At 48.8% G+C, this 24508-nt stretch overlaps 7 protein-coding genes and 1 pseudogene across 7 annotated transcripts, besides 20 other annotated features; all 8 read right to left on the reverse strand.

The window, feature by feature from the left end:
• Positions 1–519, reverse strand: Tc00.1047053511365.4 (hypothetical protein, conserved; the record flags this gene model as incomplete). Its single annotated transcript, XM_806103.1, has 1 exon — positions 1–519. A coding segment is annotated over one exon (519 nt), but the record flags the coding sequence as incomplete, so codon positions are not given.
• Positions 1–15774: a sequence feature (heterozygous, Esmeraldo-like haplotype).
• Positions 604–628: a microsatellite.
• Positions 865–887: a microsatellite.
• Positions 966–1001: a sequence feature (T-rich).
• Positions 1068–1109: a sequence feature (A-rich).
• Tc00.1047053511365.10 (hypothetical protein, conserved) lies at positions 1156–2724 on the reverse strand (the record flags this gene model as incomplete). The annotated part of the gene is made up of 1 exon (XM_806097.1): positions 1156–2724. One exon carries the CDS (start codon positions 2722–2724, stop codon positions 1156–1158), a length of 1569 nt encoding a protein of 522 aa, XP_811190.1.
• Positions 3397–3422: a microsatellite.
• On the reverse strand, positions 3634–13947 carry Tc00.1047053511365.50 (annotated as a pseudogene).
• Positions 14629–14703: a sequence feature (A-rich).
• Positions 15054–16262, reverse strand: Tc00.1047053511365.70 (proteasome regulatory non-ATPase subunit, putative; the record flags this gene model as incomplete). Its single annotated transcript, XM_806098.1, has 1 exon — positions 15054–16262. The coding sequence occupies one exon, from the start codon at positions 16260–16262 to the stop codon at positions 15054–15056; it is 1209 nt and encodes a 402-aa protein (XP_811191.1).
• Positions 15775–16523: a sequence feature (haploid, Esmeraldo-like haplotype).
• Positions 16265–16340: a sequence feature (T-rich).
• Positions 16476–16523: a sequence feature (GA-rich).
• Positions 16524–16552: a sequence feature (haploid, non-Esmeraldo-like haplotype).
• Positions 16553–19897: a sequence feature (areas merged during assembly that could not be assigned to a particular haplotype. This can correspond to areas where the two haplotypes were merged or to regions with more than two copies in the genome that were merged during assembly.).
• Positions 16995–17039: a sequence feature (CT-rich).
• Positions 17185–17218: a microsatellite.
• Tc00.1047053511365.80 (mitochondrial carrier protein, putative) lies at positions 17238–18350 on the reverse strand (the record flags this gene model as incomplete). Its single annotated transcript, XM_806099.1, has 1 exon — positions 17238–18350. The coding sequence occupies one exon, from the start codon at positions 18348–18350 to the stop codon at positions 17238–17240; it is 1113 nt and encodes a 370-aa protein (XP_811192.1).
• Positions 18620–18654: a microsatellite.
• Positions 19022–19089: a sequence feature (A-rich).
• Positions 19324–19344: a sequence feature (AT_rich).
• On the reverse strand, positions 19391–21964 carry Tc00.1047053511365.90 (hypothetical protein, conserved; the record flags this gene model as incomplete). Its single annotated transcript, XM_806100.1, has 1 exon — positions 19391–21964. The coding sequence occupies one exon, from the start codon at positions 21962–21964 to the stop codon at positions 19391–19393; it is 2574 nt and encodes an 857-aa protein (XP_811193.1).
• Positions 19898–24508: a sequence feature (heterozygous, Esmeraldo-like haplotype).
• Positions 22348–23118, reverse strand: Tc00.1047053511365.94 (anaphase promoting complex, subunit 10-like protein; the record flags this gene model as incomplete). The annotated part of the gene is made up of 1 exon (XM_806102.1): positions 22348–23118. The coding sequence occupies one exon, from the start codon at positions 23116–23118 to the stop codon at positions 22348–22350; it is 771 nt and encodes a 256-aa protein (XP_811195.1).
• Positions 23316–23354: a sequence feature (GA-rich).
• Positions 23452–23477: a microsatellite.
• On the reverse strand, positions 23485–24508 carry Tc00.1047053511365.100 (hypothetical protein, conserved; the record flags this gene model as incomplete). Its single annotated transcript, XM_806101.1, has 1 exon — positions 23485–24508. A coding segment is annotated over one exon (1024 nt), but the record flags the coding sequence as incomplete, so codon positions are not given.

Genomic DNA, 24508 nt, shown 5'->3' on the forward strand with positions numbered 1-24508 from the left:
CGGTGAAGTTACAGAAGCATCTCCACGTTTTTTGTTTTCACTCTCCTCAGGTGGCGGCACAACAGACGTCGTCGGGTTCGCCGAAAACTGCACAGAGGCAGAACGTTTTTTGCTGCGGTCAGCCTTCGCAAGGGCGCTTCGTGCCGGCACGTTGTCTGCCGGAACACGCACCGAGCGGCGTGATGCGTGTGAGGCGGCAGAGGATACGCCATCGTCAATCGTCACACGCAACTCATCGGGTCCAGTACGCTTTTTACCCGTCTGCGCAAGACGCGAGATGGAGTGACACGTTGGGCAGCGAATGTAGCGACCCGCGTTGTCGCAGTTGACGAGGGCGCACGGCTGGCACACGTAGTGGCGGCAGTCGACGAGGGAGAAGAAGACAAAGACTGGCGCAAACGGGTCTGTAGGCGGCGGCTTTGAATTCTTCCCGCAATAGACGCACAAGTCACGCTCCCTTGAAAAGCCGTATTGACGTGCGGACGCTATTGAAATGTTGTCCGATGTAAGGCCAGCCATTGCTCAAGCGCGCGGAAGTGAGCCTGAAAAAATAAAAAATAAATGACAGTTCACCGTCACCACACGGCACGCCGCAATCAAATTCAAACAAACAAACAAACAAAAAAACGGGGATGAGCCACACAAAAGTTTGATTTTCCCTTTTTTTCTTTTTAAGGTTGCTGTCTTTTCTTTTTGTGTGTGACGTGTTTTGTTTTCCCCGCCCGTTGATTGACTTCTACCGTGTTCCCCCTCCTTCGGTCCCCCTTCTTTTTTTTTTTTTTTCCCTCCGTGTGTGGTGAAGCAGAGAAAAAGAAAAGCGGAGTAAATTGCGGTGCGGAGTGATGCTTCTGCCCAGCAGGAACAAATAATAATAATAATAATAATAAAGGACACAAAAAGCCGTGGGGAAAGGTAAAGGAGAAAAACTTTCTGCTGCTCGATGCACAGAGCGGCGCCATCCGCTGTTCTTTTTTTTTTTTTTTGTTTCTCTTTTTCTTCTTCCCCTCCAGCCACCCTTTAATTCCGTCTAAACACGTCAGTTATCATCATTCATCAACGCCACCTTCCAAGAACAAAAAAAACAAAAAACAAAAAAAAACAAAAACAAACGCACCACCGTCTCTAAAAAAGGAAAAAGACAACTGACAGGAGATCTCATGCGGCTGCCCACGCGGGTGTCCACAACCGAACACGACAATCATCGCCACCGCTCACCACGACGTTACAAAACGGTGCTGCCGCAAATCCACGCTGCATATGATTCGGTACCACCAACGAGTACGATTTATCACTAGAGTAAACACAGTACGAATGGATAGCAAAGAGGGACGTGTCCTGCAATAGCACGTGGCTCTCGTTACAACTAAACGCGGCGTGGATGCTGCGATGGTTGCACTTTCCAGGCTCACCAAATGACATCACCTCTGCCGTGCCGCACCCACCATCCGAACGACGCAAATCCCAGAGTCTGGCAACGGAGTCCATTCCTGCAGAAAGAATAAAATTGCCTGTGCGACTGAACTTCACACTTGTCACAGGCACACTCGAATGGGCATTGTTTACCTTGGCCACCGGACGGCTGCTGACGCCATCGTACACAATCAGCGAACCATCCAGACTACACGAAGCAAGCAACCGTCCATCCAAAGAGAAGTCCACATCACACAGAGCAGCTGTGTGGCTATCATCTGTCCCTCTTCTATAGAAGCCTCCTCTATTCAACATTCCACTCCTGCCTGTAATTATATTGGTAGCCGCCGCATTATTCTCATTACCGGAAACTGTATTGGGTGTCATCAACTTCCATGTGCGTAAATTCAAAAGTCTCGGAGCTGTGTGGTCCGTGGCGTAAAGTATGTATTCACCCGAGGGATGAAAAACGGCCGATCGGATGGGGAATGTATCATGCAGTTTATGTAACACCTTATTATTGGGTTGACTGTAGTCACGCAGGTACAAATCCCCCTCACGTCCGCCTGTCAACAGGAGCGGTCGTGACGGATGGAAGTGCATCGCTTCAACAGACTGAGTGTGTTCGTGGAATCTTCGTGCCTCCGCCAGTTCAGTGATTTTATTGCTCGCGTTACGAACCCCAACGTTTCCACTCCCACCACTGCCGTCCAAACCACGGAACTGATTTTCCTGTCGCACCTCTTCTAGCGCCATCAGGTCTTCCATCGTCTTGAGTGAAAACACAACACACAGCCCGTTGTTTCCACCACAGGCCGCCAGAGAACCATCCGGCGATATATTGACACGACGCACAACCCCGCCTAGTGAAGAGGTCGTAAACCGTTCCCGCATTCGGTATGCCATTTGGCCCACTGTCGAACTCTCCGTGAGGTGCAGCGGCAAATACAACTTGGAGGCACCGAGGTAGCGCTCCACCACCTCATACGTCATGAAGTTCTCCATTTCAGTTATGTTGCTTGCTTCGTGCGCTAGGCCCATCGAGACAAGTTTTGACAATCGCTGGCTGTCTTTTTCTAACCGTGGGACCACAACTCCTGTCGCATCGGCCACCGCCGCGGCTGCCCCCAAGTACCCATCGTGGTGTAACTGCCGGATCATCATTTGGTACAATTGACGGGAAAAATTCTGCCGCAGACACGCCGCACGTGGCCGCTTCCGAATAACTGCGTTGCTGTGATCCACCGTGTTGGTGTGGTGCGGCGTTGCCGTCGCCTCACCTGCCCCATTTTTCCCCTCCGCTTCTCCTGACATTCCCTGCTCCGTGCTGCCCACACATGTGTTCAGAGAGAGAAAAAAAAAAAAAACAGAGAGCAAGCGAAATAAACCACATAGGAAGAATGACAACTACCACATGCACAAAGGCACACATAGACACATATATAGAAAAAAAAAAAACACCATCGTAAAAACACGAAAAAAAAGAGTCAAAAACAATTTGCGTTTCTTTTTAACATTTGCAACTCACTTGGAAGACTTTAACCTCCTTCCACACACACACATTCCCTTCTTAATTCCTCAAAAGAAAAAAAAAAGACGGAGAAAAGATGTCCAACACAAATGACGCGCGCCACACTTCCCGCCCCTCTGAAACTACCAAGCAGGTGCGAATGCAAAAGCGCGCCTGTTTCCCGTCAGACACATTTCCCACGCCATGAATAGTCCATAAGGGATTTGCGTGTATTATCCACCTTGAAGGAAGTTCTCCATTCAATTACCCGCTTCATCGCCAGTCGGGCAGCTCATTAGGCACGGAAAATAGAAAGAGCTCTCACATGCCGCCATTTCAATGTGACACTTCTGTTACATGGCTCTTAGAGAAAAACAAACAAGAAGGAAAAACAAAAAAGCAGGGACAAATTGAATACGCATACATAAATACACATGCTTGGCTTCAAATAAAATGATTAAGCCCGTGGGAGTCAAAACAACAACAACAACAACAACAACAATGAAAAAATTTACGTGTAATGGTGCCATGGTCCTCAGAGATAAAGAAGTTGTAACCGATGGTAAAAGATAATAAACATAACTTGGAACAGGCGTAGTATACATGGTTTGTTTATTTGTCCTCTTCGTTCACAATTTCCCCTTCCCAAAAGAGAAGGAAAAATATGTGACCAATACATCCAAGCAAAATGTCCCTGCGTTGCAATGCAAGTGCTACTTGTGCGACTCGTAAGACGGAGCTGTAGAAAGACCGAGGTGGTGAATCGTCCTCCCGACAAGACCGCTTCCAATCGCCCTAACCAGCAGATGCATGTGCGGGTCCTTTCCAGATGCGTTTGACCTTGCCAAACGGCGGGAGGCTACCCACGCATCGAGAGTGTCTGCAGGCAGACGATTCTTCCCTGGAGCTGGTGTGAAACGTGGCGGAACGGCTGCAGTCCCATCCTTAGAAGCTCTTCGAAAAATATCGGGAGATTTCAGCGACCGTTTCATCATGGGAGAACTACTCTGGGAATGTTCATCCTTCTTCACGACGCCTGCACTCACCGCGAGTGCCATAGGGGTCATGGTGAGAAGAATTGCCGTGCCTTCATTTACCGCGTCCTCGTCAATTATTTGACTTGCCTCAACGTCCAGAGGAAGGACAAGGGGAAATAAAACAAAGCCACGATCGCAAAGAGTATCCACAAGCTTCAACGCTTTTGAAAGTTCCTTTTCGTCCTTTCCACGTGTTGTGGAGGATTTTTGCCCGGTTAAATCCTTCGTTCCAGAGACGGAAGAATTTACCAGTTTATCCTGTCGCTGGTATCCCAAAATGGAAGTCGACATCTGCGTCATCATGTACGGAGTTGGTGAAATCCGCGGCATTTGCGACAAAAGAAGAATTCGCAATTGTTGCCTACGCTTTTCATTGATGTGCTGCAACACAAGTTCGTCTTCAGCAGAACACAATCCCAGATGCAGGAGACTCACGTTGCCTGAAAGAAGCGGCGGTAGAAAAGCCGTTCTCGTCGTGCGTTGACTAGCCGCCTGATTTCTGACCAACGTGGCATCGGCGACCTCTTTTGCCAAAAGTTCTGCAATGTGGTTTCGTGGTTTTGGTATTCCCTCGTCATGAAGTTCAATAAAGTTCATAGAAACCAATAGGAGTCGAGGGACAGAGTAGAAAGATGAAGCGGGAAAGGGCAATCGGATTGCGCGGCAAAATCCACGAGGATTCGGGCGGTATGTCGGCGGGACGCAACCGTATTCCATGAGTAGTGACACCATTGGCCCGCGGGCGTAGTCAAAAGGTGTAAGGCCATGCTTATTCATACGCAACATGCTGCGTAAGAAAACGGCCGGGTGTGATTCATCATCATCCAATGCATCCGCGTCTCCAGTTTTCATTGCTCCGCGCAATTCTGGGGAAAGAGTTTTCTGCGGTAGTTTTGGCATATCCATCAATGCAAAATTTGGTGGCATCGTACTCGGTGGATCATATTGATAGTATGTGAAGTAACACAAGGCGGCCGCTAAAAAATATCGGGTAAGTCGAAGCTGGCCATTCTGCACCAGAATGTGTAGTATCGTGTCTTTATTTTTGCGTGTCGCGTAGTTAAGTGTGATCATTTCGCCGTCACTTGATTCCCAGCAATTCAGAGGTCGGGAGGCCGCCAAGAAGAGTTGTACTGCCGAAGTTGTGAGGGGGGCCCTTTGATCCATAAGGTAAAGCAGGGTATCAATCGTCCGACTCGACGGCCGCGGTGCGTGCAGGAGAAGGGTCGTGTGAAGCGCCCAGTCACACAAATAATACGCAAAGTACCGTGGTGGCGGAGGCGGGGGTGTTGGCTCAAACGGCGTTGCCCCTTGGCGCAGCGACAAGTTGAGGCTTTTTGTCCCTTCCAGCGAGACAGATTTTCTGAGTGTCTTCCGTTGCACGGACGCCGTAGAGAGCGTACTTTCTGTGCCTCGCTGCGCGTGTGATCGTAAAGGAGCCCCATTGTCCGTTGTGCCGTCACTCATTTTCTTTCGCGTAGAAAATGAAGCAGAGGCCGGCGTGTGGGACGCCGCACGATCAATTGATTTTTTTCTTTGTTGCAATGGTACGGGTCGTGCGGCTGCACCAATGCCCCATGTTACCGCCGAAGCCGTTTGTCGTTCGCGAGCCGCCGTCATCACATCCATGTACCTTAGGTTGGTTTCAGTCTTGTCAGCATCGCCCTTTTCCCCTTCCACACCCGGATCAGGCGTCTTTGCATCGAGTGCAAGGATATTCACCACTGCATTCTTGTTTTCCCTTGCCTTCTTGGTATTCCCTTTATTTTCGTTCAAAGCAGCTATTTTATTGGGGGTTTTACGTGCTGCGTGAATGCCAAATGTACTATTCTTTCGATCCCCACGTGTTGGCGGTGATGTTCCACGAATAGAAAAGGTTCTTGTATATGTGTGTTGGGTTTCCGGGGCCGCCTCGTCCGCCACTCCCGCATCTTCCGAAAGCCCAGTATTGGGGTCAATGCGTTCATACTGCTCAGCACTCAAGAGTGCAGCCGCGTCGGGAACATCAGAAATAGCTTTCAATACATTCATACTGCCTGCGGCAATAGCAATCACATCAATGTGATACTTTTCCATTAAGTAACGCCATTCATGTTTGACACAGGCTTGTAGCTCTGCTGGAGACAAGCTCATGAGATCCATCAGCATAGCAGAGTTATCGAAGCGGACGGCCAATTCAATTAACTCATGAAAATGATTCGACATGATTGTAAGCACGTGACGCTGAGAACTTGGAATTGCCCCACCACCATGAGCCGCCGCAATGGCAGATGGTGGTGACACCACACAAACCGCTGCTGCTGCAAGCTGACGAACGTATTGTCTTGTCTTTTTTACAATAAATCCCCAGTTGTAGCTGGGAGATGTCTCTGTCTTTTCATTTTTCACCGGTGAAGACGTTCCAATATTGGTAAAACTAAGAGGGGATTGCGTTTCTGGGGATAAAATATCGGACGCTGAACTCATTGGCAGCAACGGAGTGGATTTAATCAAATAGATTGGAATGGCCGAGGCGGCGGGAAGCAGCACACTCAAAAGCGAGGTCCACTCTGCTGGCGTCACAGTCACCTCCTCAAGTCGGCCCACAAACTGGGCATAAAGAACATTGGACCAGAAAGCATTGATGGCTTCTGGCTGCATGAGAATATGCTTCACGTCGTTTGCGTAAAGCACTGCAACTCGTAGAGCCACGATGGGATGTAGGTTGGAGTAAACCATCGAAAGGAATGAAAACTTTGTGGGCGCCGCTGGAAGATGTCTGAGAATGGCAAGGAGCAAATCCATTTCTTCTTCCGCGTAGTAGAGACGTGTAGCGAGTATAACCCAACAGGAGGAGGCCTCCAAATTTCTTACGAGATCTTCATTTATTGCACACCTGTCGGAGCTTGCATTGGCCGTATTTAAACGACTGATAGAGCCAAATTCCTCCTCCCCGCCATTCCGCGCACCCGCACCACCCGCGGTCCGTGAAACCCGCTGCTGCACTATTAGTGAGACAATATTGGTGTAGCTTAACCGTGCGGCCAATGACAACGCGGTTTGCCCATCCCTGTCCTCATAGTACAAATTATCAAAGCGAAATTTTCGCAGCAATCGTTCCACGACCAATAATAGGCGACGAACACCAGGGATGGTGATTGGGTCACGGTACGGCGCGGGATCTTTTTCGGAAGCCCGTGTACTCACATCCACATCCAACGAAAAACAACGCGTGGAAAAGAAAAGCTCCCCCAAGCTTGCGTTTCCCTGAAAAAAGGCATGACTGCCGCACTCCACTGAGTAGATGTGGACCGCCCTGCGCAGGAGGAAAATCAGCAGAGTATCACCCGTCACAGGGTGAATAAAGGAGGGAGAAAGAACATATGAGTACTGTTCCAGCAGTGCGATGAGACTCTGCGGGTTATATTCAGCACACAGAAAGACCAGTTGGGTGTAGTATACCCTTTTCTTTAGGCTCATGCGTGGGAATTCGAGAGCACCTTCCAATGTAAAAGGGGATTCCATCCAAGAAGATGTCGCAGTTGCTTCAACAAATGGGATTGCAAGTGGAAACTTCAGGCCTTCTTTGGCATCCGGCGAAATCGTTGTCCACATGCCGCTGTTGCTTTCTCCTCGTTGCACTGAGTCACGTTTCATGAATAGCGAACTTTGGCTTGTGACTTCCTGCGAGCTTTCCTCCTCCACTTCATCGTCTTCTTCCTCTTCACCGAGCGGTACCTGCTCATCCAAAAAGATTTGAAGCTTCGTGCCTTTTCCAGGACACGCACGCACAGCAAGCATCCATGCATCGTTTCCCTCGGCATCAAAATTGCCCTGCAACACGGCCCCGCTTTGAAGAAGCAGACGCAAAATGTGCAGTGTGTCAATGGTAGTTCCAGCGGGGAGCGTATCAACTGGCTGGCAAATGAGCTCCTGAATTGCCGTCTGTTGCAGTTTTTCCGCCTTTGGAAGCTCCTTGTGCTCCAGTATCTCCTGTACGGAACCCAATCGAAGGCCAAGAGAGAGAAATACCGAAACCGTGTCCACATCGGCAGAACGCAATGCAAGACGAAACGGCGACAGAAACCACTTGCTTTCGCTGCAAGGAATGCTGCCTGTTGCCGGTACATACAATGGACTCATCTCACATTCATTCAGAAAAAAGTCACATACATGCGATAGACCCAGGGTGGCAGCCAGCTGAAGTACCGTGAACCCAAAAGGGCTTGTAACTTCTTCCACAAAAGCGGTACCAATAACGCCGTGTTGTTCAACCATGTGGCGCAAGTCTTCCACACAGTCTGCGCGCTGCCCATAGGAGCGTATAATAGACATCAAGTCTCTGCAAAGCGGACGCATCTCCGCCAAGCGCTTTTTGGCATTCTCTAACTGGTCCGAGTCCATCATTCCCTCCAAGGACGGAGTGGCAAGAAGTTGTCGAGAAAATACAACAGCATCGCCCGTGGCAATGCGTACTCCACCATATTCACGCAAAAACGATATGAGTGTTTCCACATGCTGCATGGCACTCACAGTTTGTGACGAGTGCGTGGTCTCGGTGGAGATGATGTCCGCCATGGCGTACACTTCCTCAAGCGGAAATCCCTGTTCCAAAATACGTATAGATGCCAATGTGGTGAAACCACTTCCCCCTTTGGCAAGCAACATCTGCACAAATGTACTTCGTCGTCGATGCCTTCCTGTCCGTGATATCCGGGCATTTAGCGTGGTGCGACGGCGTGACAGCGGTGCTTTTTGTGTACCGGTTTGGTCGCCCAACTTCCCTGCATACGATTCTGGCGTGAGACTCGTCCGCCACAGGAGTGCTGAAGAGACGCTCGTTTTTTTCTGATATCTTGTCCGCCTCCGTGATTCCTGAAGTTCACGTGCCTTCCTCTTCTGCTGTCTTTTCTTCTCTCCGTCATAATAAAGCACGGACTTTCTTCCCTCCACCTCGGCGGGCGCACCATCCTCGCAAAGGTCCATCTCCCGCCGCTTCGCGTTGTAGCGGGTGAAAAACTCCTCACGGAACGCGTCATTGGCAAAGTAACGTGGCTGTGAAAGGAAGTAAAGTGTTAAATTGTCAAGACTCTCCGCGTCGCTCGACAGGATCGCCACGCAGGTGCCATCAATCACTGGCCCACCCGGGTTCGGCAACGACTCTGGCATGAGTGACGCAATAAGTTGTGCTGCGGCCTCCTGATGCGCGTGAATTGCAACAAGAAGCGGTGTCATGCCCTGGCGATTCTTTTCCACAATATTTACCGCCTCGGGCCGTTTCAAAAATTTGTGAATGCAGGAAATTCGTGTAATTTCCTCGTCGCTAAACTGAAAAATGATGTATTCAATCACTTGTAGCATGCCCTCTCGAGCGGCAAGATGCAAGGCGGTGTTTCCATTCTTTTCAATCGCTGAAATATCAAGGACATTGGAACCACGCCGAAGTTTGTCCTTCGCGTACTCCAAGAGTTCAAGTGCCAGGTGTTCATTTCTATTCATAATGGCGACCTGAAGCGGGGTTGCATACTTTGTTTTGTTCTGCAGGTTCAATGAGGCCCCCTTCGCAATGAGTCCTCGCGTCACTTCCAATTGCCCAAGCTCGCACGCCAGATGCAGCGCACTACTCTGTGTGAGTGGGTCCAATGCATCAACGTCTAACACGGCAAGAAATCGAGATTCGCCCTCTTCGGCAGGGTCTTCATGAAAGGTTTCTCTTTTAGGTGAACGATGTTGGATGGTGCGAGTTGAACTGTTCTTGTAGTTGGACACATTGGAGACGGCATCGCAGCATTCCAGCAGTTTAAGAGCGGCCTCTTGACTACCAAACGTGACGGCCAGAAGCAGCGGCGTTAGACCGTCCAGCGTCACGTTGAGATTCGCACCATTTTTAAGGAGCGGTGGTATGAGGGATCCGATATTGTTTAGCGCGCACCAACATATTGGGGGTGCCACCCCCGCCAAATTTACTGCCACCTGCGAGCGGTAATGTGACGTCTGCAAGAGGGCCGCCGCAATTTCCTCGCTGCGACTGGCACAGGCAAGTTCCAGACAATTCGTTCTCGTCACACGATCAAAACTCGACGGTGAAGCTCCCATTGCAAGAAGTCGCATTGCAATTTTTGTGTAGCCAAATCGGCATGCCATAAGAAGTGCCGTCTCACCACTACGCGTTAGTACGTTCACCGCGTGTCGCTTATGCTCCGCTGGAAGTAATCGACTCAGATAATACAGCAGCAGATGCACACACTCCTGGTGTTTTTCAAGAAGAGCACAATGGAGCGGGGTGTACTCAACGCGATGCAGCATGGTTGCAGAAGTGCACTGTCGAGAGTTTCCGGGAGAAAAAACTCGCATCTGCTTTGCTGTTAAAAAATACTCCGGCTCATTCCCCACCATTTTCAGTGTAAATGAATTGAGGGTCTCTGAAATAGACATACGCTCAAGAAGGGCGTACAAAACCTCCGTATAGCCTAGTGTTGCGGAACCGAGTAGCGCCATGCGTCTCTGACGTTTACTTGCATCGTCCTGACTTACAAAATCTGTAAAGGGGTGTACGGCAATGCGATACGCCGCAACACGCTGGCGCTGTGTGAGTGCGATGCATAAAGGCACCAAGGAAACATCCTCTGGAATGATAGCGACTCCAATGGCACCTTTATTCGTATCGTCACTGCGACGCTTAAGAAGCACCGGAGGGAAAAATAACAGATCCTCCTTATCGGACTTTGCATTTAACAGCTGACGAACACCCGAGGCCGTGACACGCAGAGTGTGCCCCAGTGAAAGGGTCTCTCGTTCATCTTGAATGAGCTCGTGGCTATCATGGCCGCTGAGGAGCGCGCTTTCGCCGCAGGTGACAAGCCGAATAAGCGCACAGTGCATCATGTTTTCGTCAAAGAGCAGGGGTAATTTTAGGGGAAATACTCCAGGAATAAACTCACGGCACGTTTCAACCAACTCATCTGGCGTTCCCACCCGCGTTGCAGGAGAAGAATTCGGCAAAAAAGTGTTTCTCATCTCTGTTGTCACCGTTTGGCTGGCCAGCAGATGTGACTCATCAAAGACAAAACGTACAATGACCCCAGCGGAGGGTTTTACGCGCTGGAGGACCTCCGTAATTAGGTTTGAGGCCTGCAGGCTCACAGCAGGTCGGAGACCAACCGGCGATGGTAATGTCGTGAAGGCAATCCCAAGAGACTTTCCGTTGACAGTAAACGATGCACTGTGGGCACCAAAATCCACGTGGCAACCAACAACCAGGGACTGAGAATTATACACCGGCACCCCTCTCAGGACGACTGAATTACCGCCGAACGCCAAGTTCCAATGAATGGAGCTTGTTTCTTCTGAGTCTGAAGTGGAACCATTCCCTTTCTTTCTCAAAACTTCAACGGTGGGGACAATGCTTTCCTTTGCAGCATACGCTGCCGACACCATGTGGGCTTCTTCCGATGTTTCGTTAGTTTGTGCGGAGGCTGAAGCTTCGTATATTGGTGATGAGAAAGGTCCATTGGTGGGACTTGCAAATCCAACATCATTGCCTTCATTATTGTTTTCTAACAGAATCCTCAATAAGGGAAAAGGCAAATTCTCCGAGTCCTTCTCCTTGTCCTCCACCTCCTTTTTTTCTTGCGCGTCCTCATCCAAGACCTGGTAAACGGCGTTTCTTCCCCTTTCATGTTTCATGGGACGTATGATGACTTCCTCCACAACTTGGTTGACCTTGGATCGATGCAAGATATCAAAGGAAATTCCTATGGAATTGCGGTCACTTCCAAGGGGAGGATGCGTCGAACGTCCATCGGCAGCGGACGTACATTCCTCTGAGCACCACCCAACAAAAACAGTAGAAGTTTGCAGTCCTGGCATGGTTTCCGGATCCCGTTCCAAAGATGCGGAGAAGCCGTTGAAGGCGCTCGTGCTCACAGGAACACCGCTGAGTAGAAAATTCAAGGAGACATGCACCTCATAGTAGAAAGTCAGGCCGTGCGCTTTTGCTGCTGCTTCTTTCCTCTCTCGTTGCCATCTTACGTGTGGTGATACTGTGGGGTCATCGTCGGGCCATAAGTCTGCGTGCCGTGGTGGGAGTTGTATGACATGTGCATTTGCGGTAGACGTGTCTCCAACCAGAAGGAAATGCGAGTCCGTTGCCTTTAGAGGTGTGTACCCCCACCTGTCCACCCGCCGCATAAATGATGTAGTAACGGCTGGTAATACGGCACACTTGACCGACGAGATTTGAAGGCGGTCTAAACGCTTCTTCCCAAGAATGAGCGAAAAGGACACACCAGAAGCCGCAGAAGAGGAACCGACTCGCGTCGCTGCCTGCGCATCTCCGTCCTCTTCCAATTCTAACTTCGTCACGGGAGGGTTCTCTGCAGATAATTTTCCCTTCTCATCCTTGTCGGTATCCATGGTCACTTTATCGGTCCGGGAAACCACATGCTTCTTCCACCTCATTCGCTCCTGCAAGAAGCGTCGCAGCGTCTCGCACAATTCCCTGTTCACTGACAGAAAGTTTCCATTGTTTTGCATAGAATCCGTGACTAATGTTGGGTCATAATATAGTCTTCCTCCAGCTCGCCGCGTAGAGATTCTGCGTTTGTGTTATCCTGGACTTGATGGACCACGCTCCGCATATATTTTTTAATATTGGACCTCATTTCTGTGACGTACGCCATGTAATTGGGATCATGACGGTTGGGATTCAAAAAGAGCCACACAATGAGTGCGTTGGTATTGTAAAACCCAACTGACATAAGATGCCGCAGTACTTCCATTTGCCCAGTTATCAGTGCTGCATAAAATATGATTCCCGCATGCTCCCTGCTTTCCAATGCATGCAAGTAGGAGTCTGAAGGTGAAAGTACAAGAGACGCAAGGTCATCAAAACGTCCTTCTGCAATAGCTTGCAACAACACATGCAGGACATCTGGGAGGGCTTGCGTCTGTCGCAGGGGCAAATATGTATCGCAAGCGTTTACAAGCCGTACGGTCGTTGTTACAAGATACTCACGCGGTACCAGTTCCACAAGCTGAGCCATTGCCAAGGGATCAATGGCTGCATTAACATACCATTCCACAAATCTTTCCCCGGCGTTGTTGTCGTCATCAATTTTCAATGCAAGAACACGCGCAGAGAAAGGAAGTAATAGTTCTTTTCGCAATCTTGATTGGACACTGCGGGGCGACAGAGGGGGCACAATGCGCAGTTCCCGTACTTTCTCCAGTAACGGTCGTATCCGCAAGCGCAACTCCAAATTGCTGCCGCCTGCCTCAGTACCAGCGGTAGTGTCGTAAATATCTTCCAATTTCCCTCGCTTCGAGTCACAAATGCCGTACTCCCGGTCTAAGTCAGTGGCACCATTCTCTTCATTCTCGCGTTGGATTGCAATTTCTTCCTCCTCCAGTTCACGCAGGAGTGCATTCAACTTTTCGTGCCGCGCTTCCACAAATGTTCGGTCTTCTCGGTACCTCTGACGCGGCGCGACGCGCCTCAACTCTCGCTGTCGGAGATGATAACTGCCCTCTTTGGGCAGCACCTCTCTTTCTCCGCGCTCAATATCCGTATCCAGAGTCTTGTAATACTCATGGAGTAGCGCCTCGTCACGCCGTAATTCACAGAGTCGGCGGTTCACACGGTCTATTAATTCCCTCAGCGTCGTGCAGGCTCTCACCACCGCAATTCGGTAGAAAAGAATTTCCTCTTGCATGGCCTCCATTTTTCGCCTTGCGTAACCCTTTTTCTGCTGTTTCTTCATTATTTTCATCTTGGAACGCAGCGCAAATTCCTTTATCATGGCGAGTCCGTTCAGAAAATCCTCCTCGGTGCAAGAAAAGACATCCAGCGCCTCCAAAAAAAAGTTTGGGTCATCATTCGTTGTCGTGGGCAGAGTCGTCGTAAATGTCTCCTCTTTCAGGGCGGCAAAGTCCTCGAGCCCCCTTTTATTTGAAATGGACGCGTTGCCCACACGAAAGCGTGGAATCTGAAAGCCTGGTTCCGCTGCCATACAAATCCGGGAGGAAAAGCAGAAAAGTCTGCCGTAACTGCTATTTAGAGTAAAAATGGAAGGCGCCCGTCACAGACACGTATGCCAATTCACGCAGCTGTGCCGCACGCACGTGAATATATGATTGCGACGTGCCGTGTTCCTTTTTTTTTTTGTGTGCGTGTGTGTGTGTGGGAATAAACTCGCACAATTTGATAGCTCTTCTGTCACTCCCTCCAGCACAGCAGCTGCAGGAACCCACCCTCAGAATCATACATGCAAGCACAAAAAAGAAAATATAAACAAAATAAAAAGAAAGGCCGGAGGAAAAGATGCATGCGTGAGAATTGAAAAAAACAACAACATGAGAAGAGTCATTTACATTTCAAAAATACCCACACAGAGGACTGTGGCTTGCCAAGACAAAAACAACTACAAGAGGGAAGAAAGAGGAAACGGGCATACGTCGCATCCGGTCTACATTTTATTTTATTTTCTCTCTTTCTTGTTGTTCTTTTGCCTCGCGTGCCATAAACTCAAAAAAAAAACCCTTTGCTTTTCTCTCTCTCTCTCTCACTCTCGGATTCCACAGGCTCCCCCCTTCACAAAACTATCCATAGCGATAGATGCACACAATGCACAAGCGAGAGAATTGCGCGCCAACACGGAGAGACGTGAAGCAAAACAACAAAAATGCACACAGAAAAAACAAAAAACAAAAACTACACAAGTAGAAAGAAAGAAAAAAAAAAAAAAAAGAAAAAAAGAAAAAAGGAAATTGACAGCCTTTTTTTTTGATTACATGACATGCAGTCTTTCCGCTTCCTTTTTTCTGAATAAACGAGTTAACGCCTTTTCTCCTTTTTTTTTCTTTTTGGCTTTGACCCTTCAGACCAACTCCCCGGCCACGCCCTGTCTTCTTCCTTCCCTCTCGTTCCCTGCTGGTGCCGGGAACGCACTCACCAAAGCGGAGCTTTTCCTTGTGCTAGCGCATTCTAACTTCTCTCTCTCTTTTTTTTTTTTGTCCGTCTGTGCCAGTTGTTTTCTTCTGTTCCCCTCCCGTTCTTTCCTTGAGCCTGTTTGCATACATCCTTTTTCCTCGGTTGCGTCACCCTGCGCCTTCTTCCTTCAATTGTGTGTCTCCTGAGCAGCCTCCTTCATGCACTGCATGAGCCCCAGCGTTTTTTCCTTCCAGCGTGAAACGTGAACGGCAAGTTCCTTCACCTCCTGCAGGCTCAATACACGTGGTTCCACCCATGTGATGTGCACCTCCTGTGTGAGGCCGTCGATCTTCCCCATGATGATACCCTGCGCCAGTGCCGCGAGCAGCAGTGGTTCCACCCGTTCCTCGTCAACCGCACAACGCCGCGCAATCACATCAAAGGTAAACGTGCGCTCGTTAAACGGTGTGTAGAAAACAAGGTGAAGAAGAGCCATCAGTCGCACCTTCTTCGTGATGGAGGGAAAGAATTCGGAAAGGATGGGGCTCGCCGCCATTTCCGCCTTGTGGGCAACGGCGTACTGTTCAAACTCCTCCACCTTGCCATCATTGCAGAGACGCAGCCATTCGAGTATCCACGCGTGTTGCACAGAATCCGCAAGGCGCTCCGTGAAGTGACGTTCGTTCAGAAACTTACCAAAGTTATAAATTTCCTCCGAAAGGAGCGCCGAAAGAGCAGCTTTGTAGGCAAGAGACAAGAGGTCACTCTCAATAATCGGCATCTCGGCACGCTCCGCACTCTTCACGGTTTCAAAAGCGTTCGAGTAGTATTTTGTGTACTGCTGGCGTATCTCGTAGTCCTTTCCACGGGCCTGGCAATGCAGTGCGGCTAAAACGGGCTCCACCTCGTGCATCTGCTTGGAGTGGATGAAGCTCTCTACCTTGTCAAGAATCCGGCTCGCCTCTGAGGCAGCCGTTCCGGCGGGCGAGGACTTGTCGTTGTAACTGTCCAGCAGCAACAGGGCCCGGATGCAATTGGCCATGTTCTCGCCCTGCTCTGAGCTTGTAGAGAGAGCGACGACGGCGCCATTGAGAAGATCAAGTGCCTTTTGGAGAGTGCTATTTGGGCAGAAGCAGATGTAGTGCAGGAGTTTGACGTAGGCCGTAGGCGACATGTCCATGCGCGTCACCTTCAAGACGTTTTCATGCAGTTCATAGGCAGACTCCAGCACCAAAGGATCACGCACGGCCAACAGCAAGTCGTCGGTCATCTCGCACCATAAGGAACGCTCAAATTCCTCCTTGGCCCGCTTTAACACATCCGCCGTTGCCGTGCGACCAGCGGCCTGTAGGGAGTTGCTGAGTTTTTCCAAATACGCCTGGGCCTTGGCCTCCATAGTTTACTTTTGTCTGTTTTTCTCTTTCTTTTCTGTTCTCTTCTTCTGCGTTCTTTCCTTTCCTTCTTTCTCTCTCTCCCTCTGTGTGCGCGTGTGTCTGTTTCCTCCTAGTGTGGCCAGAAATACCGGGCTTGCCGCTGCTTCCAATATTGTTTCTACTTTTTTTTTTCCCTCGCCCCAATACAATGGAGAATTCCTCAACGGAAGCCGCAGAAGAAAAAAAGAAAGAGAAAAAGGAAGAGAGAGAGAGAAAGAAAAAAAAGAAATCACACGTATGACGGGAAAAAAAGAGGCCCACTGCAGACAGACCCACGCGCATGCTTACACGCCGCGTGAAACCCCTTTCCCATTGTAGTTAAGGAACGGGCATTTAATTTTCAAGCAGTAATGTGTTTTCAGTGTGACTTTCCGCCAACTATGAGGAAAGGCTGCATCTCTCACCTGTCTACCATGCGGCACTGAATAGACACACACGCACATAAAACCAAACCAACAGAGTAGTTAACCGCATGAGTGGGGTGAAGGGCAGCGAGGATATGGAAATCCACTCCTTCTCTGCTTCCCCACCAACAGGAACACACCGCTTTAGTTAGGAGAAAATACACACACACACACACTGATATATATATATATATATCCATTTCTTTCCCACACTCTCTTCTATTCATCCAAATGAAAAAAGGAACGTTATGCTAGAGGGAACTACTGAGAGATCACCACTCAGAAACACGTTTCCCCTTTTTCTCTCTGTTTTCTTTTTCTTTTTTTTCTTCTTCTATGGAACACAAAACCTTTACCGGTATTCATGTATATATTTATATGCGCGCATGCAAAAAAACACCCAGGCCAGTAAACCATGTTTAATTTCTTTCTCTTCTTTTTCAGTCCACCTTATCATACGAACGGTCCTTTTATATTCAACAAAACAAAAAACAAAAGAAAAAAAGAAAAAAAAATCCGTCACGGGTGCAACATTTAATGAACACAATGATCCGTTAAGAAGCTCTGAAAGCCCTCAATAAAGAACCACATGAGCACTACTTGCGGCACACATCGTATTGCCTCAACACGCGCACCCGCGTACAAGCCACGGATACCTTCCTGCGCATACACCTGACGCAGACAGTCCCGCACACCCGCGTACACCACCCCACTCTTCCCTTTTCCCGACATGCCAATTCGTCGCTTGGCCACATCAAGTGGAAATGCAACAAGGATGGATGCCAGGGCCGCTGCCCCACCGCCAGCGACGGTGGAAACTATGTTCTTGTATGAGGGGTGTGAACTGAGAAAGTCCTTCTCAATGAGACGGTACTTCATCGTTTCGTACACCGCAAAGCTCACAAGGATATCCGGCACCCGCTGCATGAGGGATGCCCCCAGTCCACGGTAAAAATTTCGCAACGAGTGGGTCTCCGCGTAGATGCATCTTATGGTGTTAAATATGCCGTTAAACTGCCGTTCGCCAGACATGAGGCGGAGTCGCACCACCTCGCCAGGGTAAACTGCAACTCCCGCAATAGTGGCAGAGATACCACCAGCGCCACACTTCATAAGAAACAACTCAAGAGTCTCGCCGCGGTGATGAGCATCCCCAGCGGAACCTTTGCGTGGTCGCACGTACCGCTCACAGATGTCTTGAAAGAAAAACTTCAGCTGACTATACAACACAAACTGGATGCCGGAGTAGGGGACGCGAATGATCATAGAAGTAAGGTTTCCCTTCCAGAACCCCTTCCAACCGTCTTGCTCCCTGATATGTCGGGCAAGCTGAAGGGTGCTGTACTCCTTGTGCTCTCCAAGCTGCTGCATCACAACCACACGCTGAAAGGGCGACAGCAAAGACTTAGCAGCTGCACCACCGAGTCCACCGGCAACGGCATTCACCCACGGCGTGTGCTTCTTCTCACTCGATGTAGACATCAGGATGACACACACACACACACACAAGCGCTTCTTTATTCCTTGCCTGCGTGTTACACTTCGCGTGCGACCTGCCCTAAATGCAATAAACAGCAACCCCTTTCCTTTTTTCACACAGCAGCAAAAAAAAAAACAAATACAAGAATGTAGCAAGTAAACGTACATGACACGTATGGAGTAACAAATGACTGAGGAGGAGGGAGGAGAAAAGGCAATACCCAACGGAGAGCAGGAGTCAACAAAATACACTCAAAAAACGCACTTATAAATATATCTTCGTTTCTGCGGTGACGAGAAACTGAATTACATGAGACTTTAGCTCTTTTTACGCACTGCACCCCCCTCTCCCTCTTCCCCAGTTGCAGTGGAAGAAGAAGAAGAAACCGCAGCATTGCCAACAAGAAAGAAAAACCAGGAGCCCAGGAAAAAAGGAAAAAAACAAAAACAAAAACAAAACAACAACAACAAAGTTTTGTTTTTATATTTCCTCTTTTTCCTCCACCTTTTCTCTCAGTGGACTCCAAAATACTTTTAAAGCTTACTTTTAATCAGGTCTTCAGCCTCTGTGTGTGTATATGATACTACTGACCACCGCCATCAACAGTGGTATCAAACAAAATACATGCATACATCTGTGCATACACATGTACGTGGTTTATACTTATATAATCTCCACCTGAAGCGTACTTCTTCCAATTATTGATGCACATTTCCCTCCATTTCCTCTCTCTCACTCTCGCTTCTCACATCATAATTGGAATACACACTCACAGTGTTTGCTAGTATTTCTCTCTTATTTCCATATTACTCCATAGACACAACAACAAAACAACGAGAAAACAACAAAAAAGTACAAAAAAAAAAAAAATACTAATTCAACAAAATAAAAAAAAAAAAAAAAAAACCAAAAACAAGAGGATATCAGAAACAAAAACACCAGCAAAGACTACACGCATAAGTGTGGCCCCAACTATATCGCGTAAGGCAAATTACAAGAATATTCAATGAATAGAAGCCATCACCAGGGTATTTAGTAGTCCTTTTTCTTCTTATTCCTTAAAGCCCTCATTAGCCAAATGCTATTACATCTATACGTATATACATTTTCCCAACGCAGACTCAATGCAAAGACGTATCCAAAAAAAAAAAAAAAAAAATTCCATTATTCCAACATATTAACGCAAAATCCCGCCTTCTTCTATTGCTTAATATTCCCTTAACCAGAGGGGGGTTGTTCTGCCAGTTTCCCTTGTCCCCTGAGCAGCGTTACCCGCCTCTTCCTTTTCCACCGAACTGCTTTTCTCAGTGAAAGGAATATCTCCAGTTTTGGTGGAACTCAGTTTGGTGAGTGTTGTTGGGGATAAACGTAATTGAGAGTCATCGATGGGAATCTGCGATTCGTCTAACCCATTATATTGTGTTAACCCATTCATCTTTACCGTCGTCCCATCATTCAAGACAAGGCGATTCTTGGCATCATTGGCCACCGCTTCGTAAACGGCTCTCGAAGGTTGATTAGTGTTGGAGGAGGAAATAACTCCAGGGGAAGAAGAGCACCCATTCTTATGCCATTCCGAGTGCTCCAAAAGTGTTTTATCCTGCTTCGCGAGACCAGATGTGGGTTGTTCTGCTCCCGTAACACGTCCCCCTTCCGCGTCTCGAGGTTCTATTGCTCCATTCACCCGGTCACCCCCCTTTTTTGACTGTTGATGTTGTGGCTCGCGCGGACCTTCCTTCTTTGAAAAAGAAATACTGCGGGCGATAACTTCACTATCCATTTGGCGTGGGGAAAGAGAACCAGCGTTGCGCACAAGCATATTGGGAGTCAATTGTGACGCCAGGGAATTTCTCTTTTCACCTGTCAGGGCACATTCCCGCGGCGAGAGTTTCAATACTTCTTCCTTGCCCGTGGACACGGTAGGTTCCGTTTCAGCGAGACGCTGACGCAACAATTTGATCAGTGCTTCTTTCCTTTCCACCTGCTTCACAAGTTTCATAACCAACGCATCCATCTGACTTCGCCCTGGATATTGCACACTGGAGAGGCTTCCAGACGATAAGCGCATGTCCCCATGGCTGCCGTCTTCCTTCGTCCCCAACGGCACCGTAACGATGGCGCTAAGCTTCTCAATCTGTTCTGTATTCCTTCTCACAGCCCTTTGCATTGCGGTGTATTCTTCGGGTTTCATGCATGTTAACCCCGCAGCTCGAACACGGTCCTCCAAATTACGAATTTGATCGGAAAGACGAGCAGAACTTTCGCGTGTCGCTGCCAGCTTCTCCCGCAGAGTATCCAACTTCGATTGGATTGTAAGACGGTTATACATGCCTTCCCGATACTGACTAGCAACCTTTTCCTCGACCGGCTTATGATCCCTGACAACTTGCGTAAGAAAAATGGACAGTCGCCTGTTTTCTGTCCAAAGGTCACGTTGGCGTCGCTTTGCTCGCTGAAGCTCATCAAGTGAATACTTCAACTCCTCTTCAGCAATGCGCAGGGCCAAATCAGGAAATCCAATCCATTGCTCTCTAAGCCCTAACAGACGCTGAAGATGTTGGTTTTCCCGATCCAGCCTATCCACATCCATGTGAGCCCTTCGGTATCCCCTTCTTATGCTGCTCCTTGTAGTTGTTTGCAATGAAATTTCTAATGCCCGCCTAACGCGACGTACATTGGCAACTTCGTATCTGGTCTTTAAAATCGCCTTCTGCAGTTCTTCACGGCTTGCATTGCGGGGTGGGCTTTCTGTATCGGAAGAGAAATCGCTAGAATATGTCTGGTTGTCCTGTACACTGGCACGCTCCTCATTGTTTTTCACACCGGCTTTCCGCTTTTTCCTGCGGCATGCATCGCGGGGCAGACTTTCTGTATCGGAAGAAGACCCGCAAAACGATGACTCGTGGTCTTTCCCTGAAATACGACCGCAACTACTGCCAGAAATTTGTTTTGGACGCTGCCACAACACTTCCTTTGTGTTCAACGTTGACTTTTCATCCCCTCCACCGTGTTGAGCGGACTGAGCAGTTGGGGGCGCTTGCGGGGATCCTACGGCTCCAGAAAAAACTTTGAATTGACTCTCCGCAAAAGCTTTCATCGGAGAAACATTTGTTTTCCTTTTCCAGACATCAGCCTCCTCATAATTTTTTTTGTCCTCGTTGGTGAGAACAGACTCCGACTCCTGATGCCATGGAGGTCTCACATGCTTTTCCTCATTGCTACTTGCGCGTCTCCCCGCCATCGGCGGCAATGTCCTTAAATGCTCCCTCGGTGCTACCGCGGTCGCGCAATGCCTCGCACCTTTTTCCATAGCTAAAGCGGGTGATGACGCACATTTTCTCCCTGATAATGGTGTTGAAGATGACGACAACACATCAGTTCGCGGCTCCGATGTGCGAGCGGGCACCTCATTTCTATTGACATTGTGTTTTAATCTCTCACTATCAGGCTCCATTTGCGTCACTGAGGTCAGCTTCGACAGGTGCAGCAGCTGTTGATTCCCGGTGACCACGGGGGGTTTTACTTTGGCAATTCGCGACGCGGGGGGATGAATCAACTGCGGCGGGCGACGACCACTGGAGGCCTTGACGATAGGGATAGATTTCTTGCCGTTCATGCAATGAGGCTCTGGCAGCAAAGTCTCCTTACCACGCGTAACTTCTCGTGCAGCCGGTGATGCATCCACGGATTTGGGTGTCAACGGTGGGCCTCGCTCGCGGTCTGTAGAGATCTCGTCTTCGTCAAGCTCAAAGTCGTCCTCGTAGACCCCCTGATGTGACATGAGAGAAGCCGTGGTGGGAACTGTGGGGAGAAAACGCCTGAATCCACAAACAACCAACCAATCAAGACGGAGACAACTGTTGTCGCCCTGTCCTTTATGGGCCCTTTTTCGCTCTGCTATTAAAGTTCTCTTGCCCCGCGCAATTCAACAGAGAGCTAGGAAAAAGAAAAAAGAGGCAAATAAGAAAGACACGTTAGTCCCAAAAATACCCGCACTACGCGTCAACAGCAAGACCTTTAAAAATAAACAAACACCGCTCTCACTCTTTTCATCTCCCACAAACTGACAGGAATCCACGTAACCTTTACAATATCCCACCTCTTCCCCATTTTTGATATAGAAAAAGTGGTGTGTGTACGTATGCATGTATACGCAGACGTACCTTAGCGTAGTAGAAGATGTTGCGAGAAGGACGCTGTGGTGAACACGCTTTGTCGCATGGGTCCCAGCACTCTCACCCCACGGACATGGCAATCACGGCCGTTCTGACGGTTTTCCTCAAGAATGATACGAATATGTGTGCACCACACACCATCTCCCATAAATTCAGCGTAGTCATCGTTCTCTACAATAGCATCTTGAGGAAAGAAAGGTGGCAATGAAGATATTCCCTCTGCCGTCTCTCTTGCTCTAGAAGCACCAAGTGCGTGGGTGCCAGCCCCACCTCCTTCGGTTCCACGCATTATTTCAAGTTCCCAGGGCTCTGATGTCTCCACCTCTAAGTTCATACGTATGAATACCCAACCGCGCGGATCATCTACCGTAACGGCGGCAACATCTGCCATGTCACCGCTATGTGTACCGGATTGCACCCGTATCCTTCGCGGGGTGTAGCTTTCGTCCTGCTGGAAGTCAAGGTAGAGAGCCACGACTGAAACCGGCGTCAGCCGGGCGTAATCAATGGATATAACATGAGGGAGAACCCCATCCGATTGCCAAAACGTACTGTGGGAGCCATCCAGCAGACACGTCACTCCATTGCCGTGCTTGGCGGAGCTTACAGTCCATATCGCATCATGCAGTGTGATGAGTGCCCCAAGCTTTTCACGTGTAAGAAGTTCCTCATCGTTAATAATGCTAGGGGACTCACTGTACACGCTATAGGCATTCTGGTCATTATCGCCCTCTTGACCTTCGCGCGGTGGGGGCTCCATCACGCGTGGGTCTCTCCAACGAAACACGCCCCTCTCAAAGAAATGAAACCCCGCCCTTCCCACCCGCGCGCATCCACAGAAAAAAGTAAAACAAACAGAAAAGGGGAATTGACAAACAATACATGTCAAAATCTAAGAAGACAGCGGCCATAAAAAAAGATAAAGCCAGTTATATATACATATATATATAAAGGTGTAAAGATAGAGGGATAAATAGAAAGAAAGAAAGAGAGAAAATGTGTGTAAAAACAAACATGTACAAGATGAAATATCTTTTCTTCTCTAATCTAACGTGAATTGGCACAATAAGTATTTCCCCACACCTCTCCACCCAATAAATAAATAAATAAATAAATAAAGGTTCTCTCAGAACGAGAGCAATGGACGGCGGACTAACGCATCGTCGTGTAAAAAGAGTTCCCACGTTCGCCGACACATCCAGCGCAGTGGCGACCACGGCAGCAGAAAGCAAAAAACATAGAGGATAGACAAAAATCCCAAAGTTTTTCCATCAACACCACTCGGTAGAATGAGGGGTGCACACCAGCGGACAACCGCAGAGTTCCATACCCATGCAAACGGCCCCAGCGCCTGCGAGAGATGCTCAACCATAACCCCTGGCACAAGATGTGTGTTGGGAAGAAGATGACATACGCTGTATTTGTAGATAAGAAAAAGCAGGCACGTCATAAGGATCTCCAAGCCAATGATGAGCGAAAGGAAGGGAGAATGGCCACGCATTAGCATCACCGCTCGGCTCAAAACATTTTGCACAAAGCTCTGTGTCCGCAGTATGCGCGTGGCAAGTGATTGCGTGCGAAAGAACTGTCGCTTCTCTAACATCGTCTCGACTGCCGCCTCGGATTGACGGTAAGCAATGGAAGTAGCGGAGTCCAAAGCCGCAGGCCGTCGATGAAATCCACCAAAAATAATCCGCATAACCGCCTGAAGCAAATTGTACACAATGTACAGTAAAGCAAGCCACATCGCCTGATGTCGCCACATTCCAAAGACTAAGAAACAAAGGCAAAAAGTGCCTTTTCCCATTCTTGATTGAAGTTCAAAGAGGGATGACAGGGGATCCTCTGAAAGAAAACAAAGACGCGTGCCTTCTCTCGAAGCCTTGTAATCCATTGGAACAAGCCAACCCCATTTTATAAGGGCGAGCAAAAGTGAGCGAGATAAGGGGCTTATTCCTGATCCTTCGTTTCTCTTCTTTAATCCTCCGGCAAGATCAAAATACGCAGCTGGGGGTGTGAAAAGGGCCCCACAGAAAACAGGTAAAGGAAACGCCTCGTAACAATTCTGATGGTATTCCCATTGCCACTGAAGCAATTGCTGAAGCTGAGAGACGCTGATATTGAAGCATTCTCCTTGGCGATGAATCTCT

The sequence above is a fragment of the Trypanosoma cruzi genome, genomic scaffold (genome assembly GCF_000209065.1).
Source record: "Trypanosoma cruzi strain CL Brener 1047053517099 genomic scaffold, whole genome shotgun sequence".
Taxonomy (NCBI): Eukaryota; Euglenozoa; class Kinetoplastea; order Trypanosomatida; family Trypanosomatidae; genus Trypanosoma; species Trypanosoma cruzi.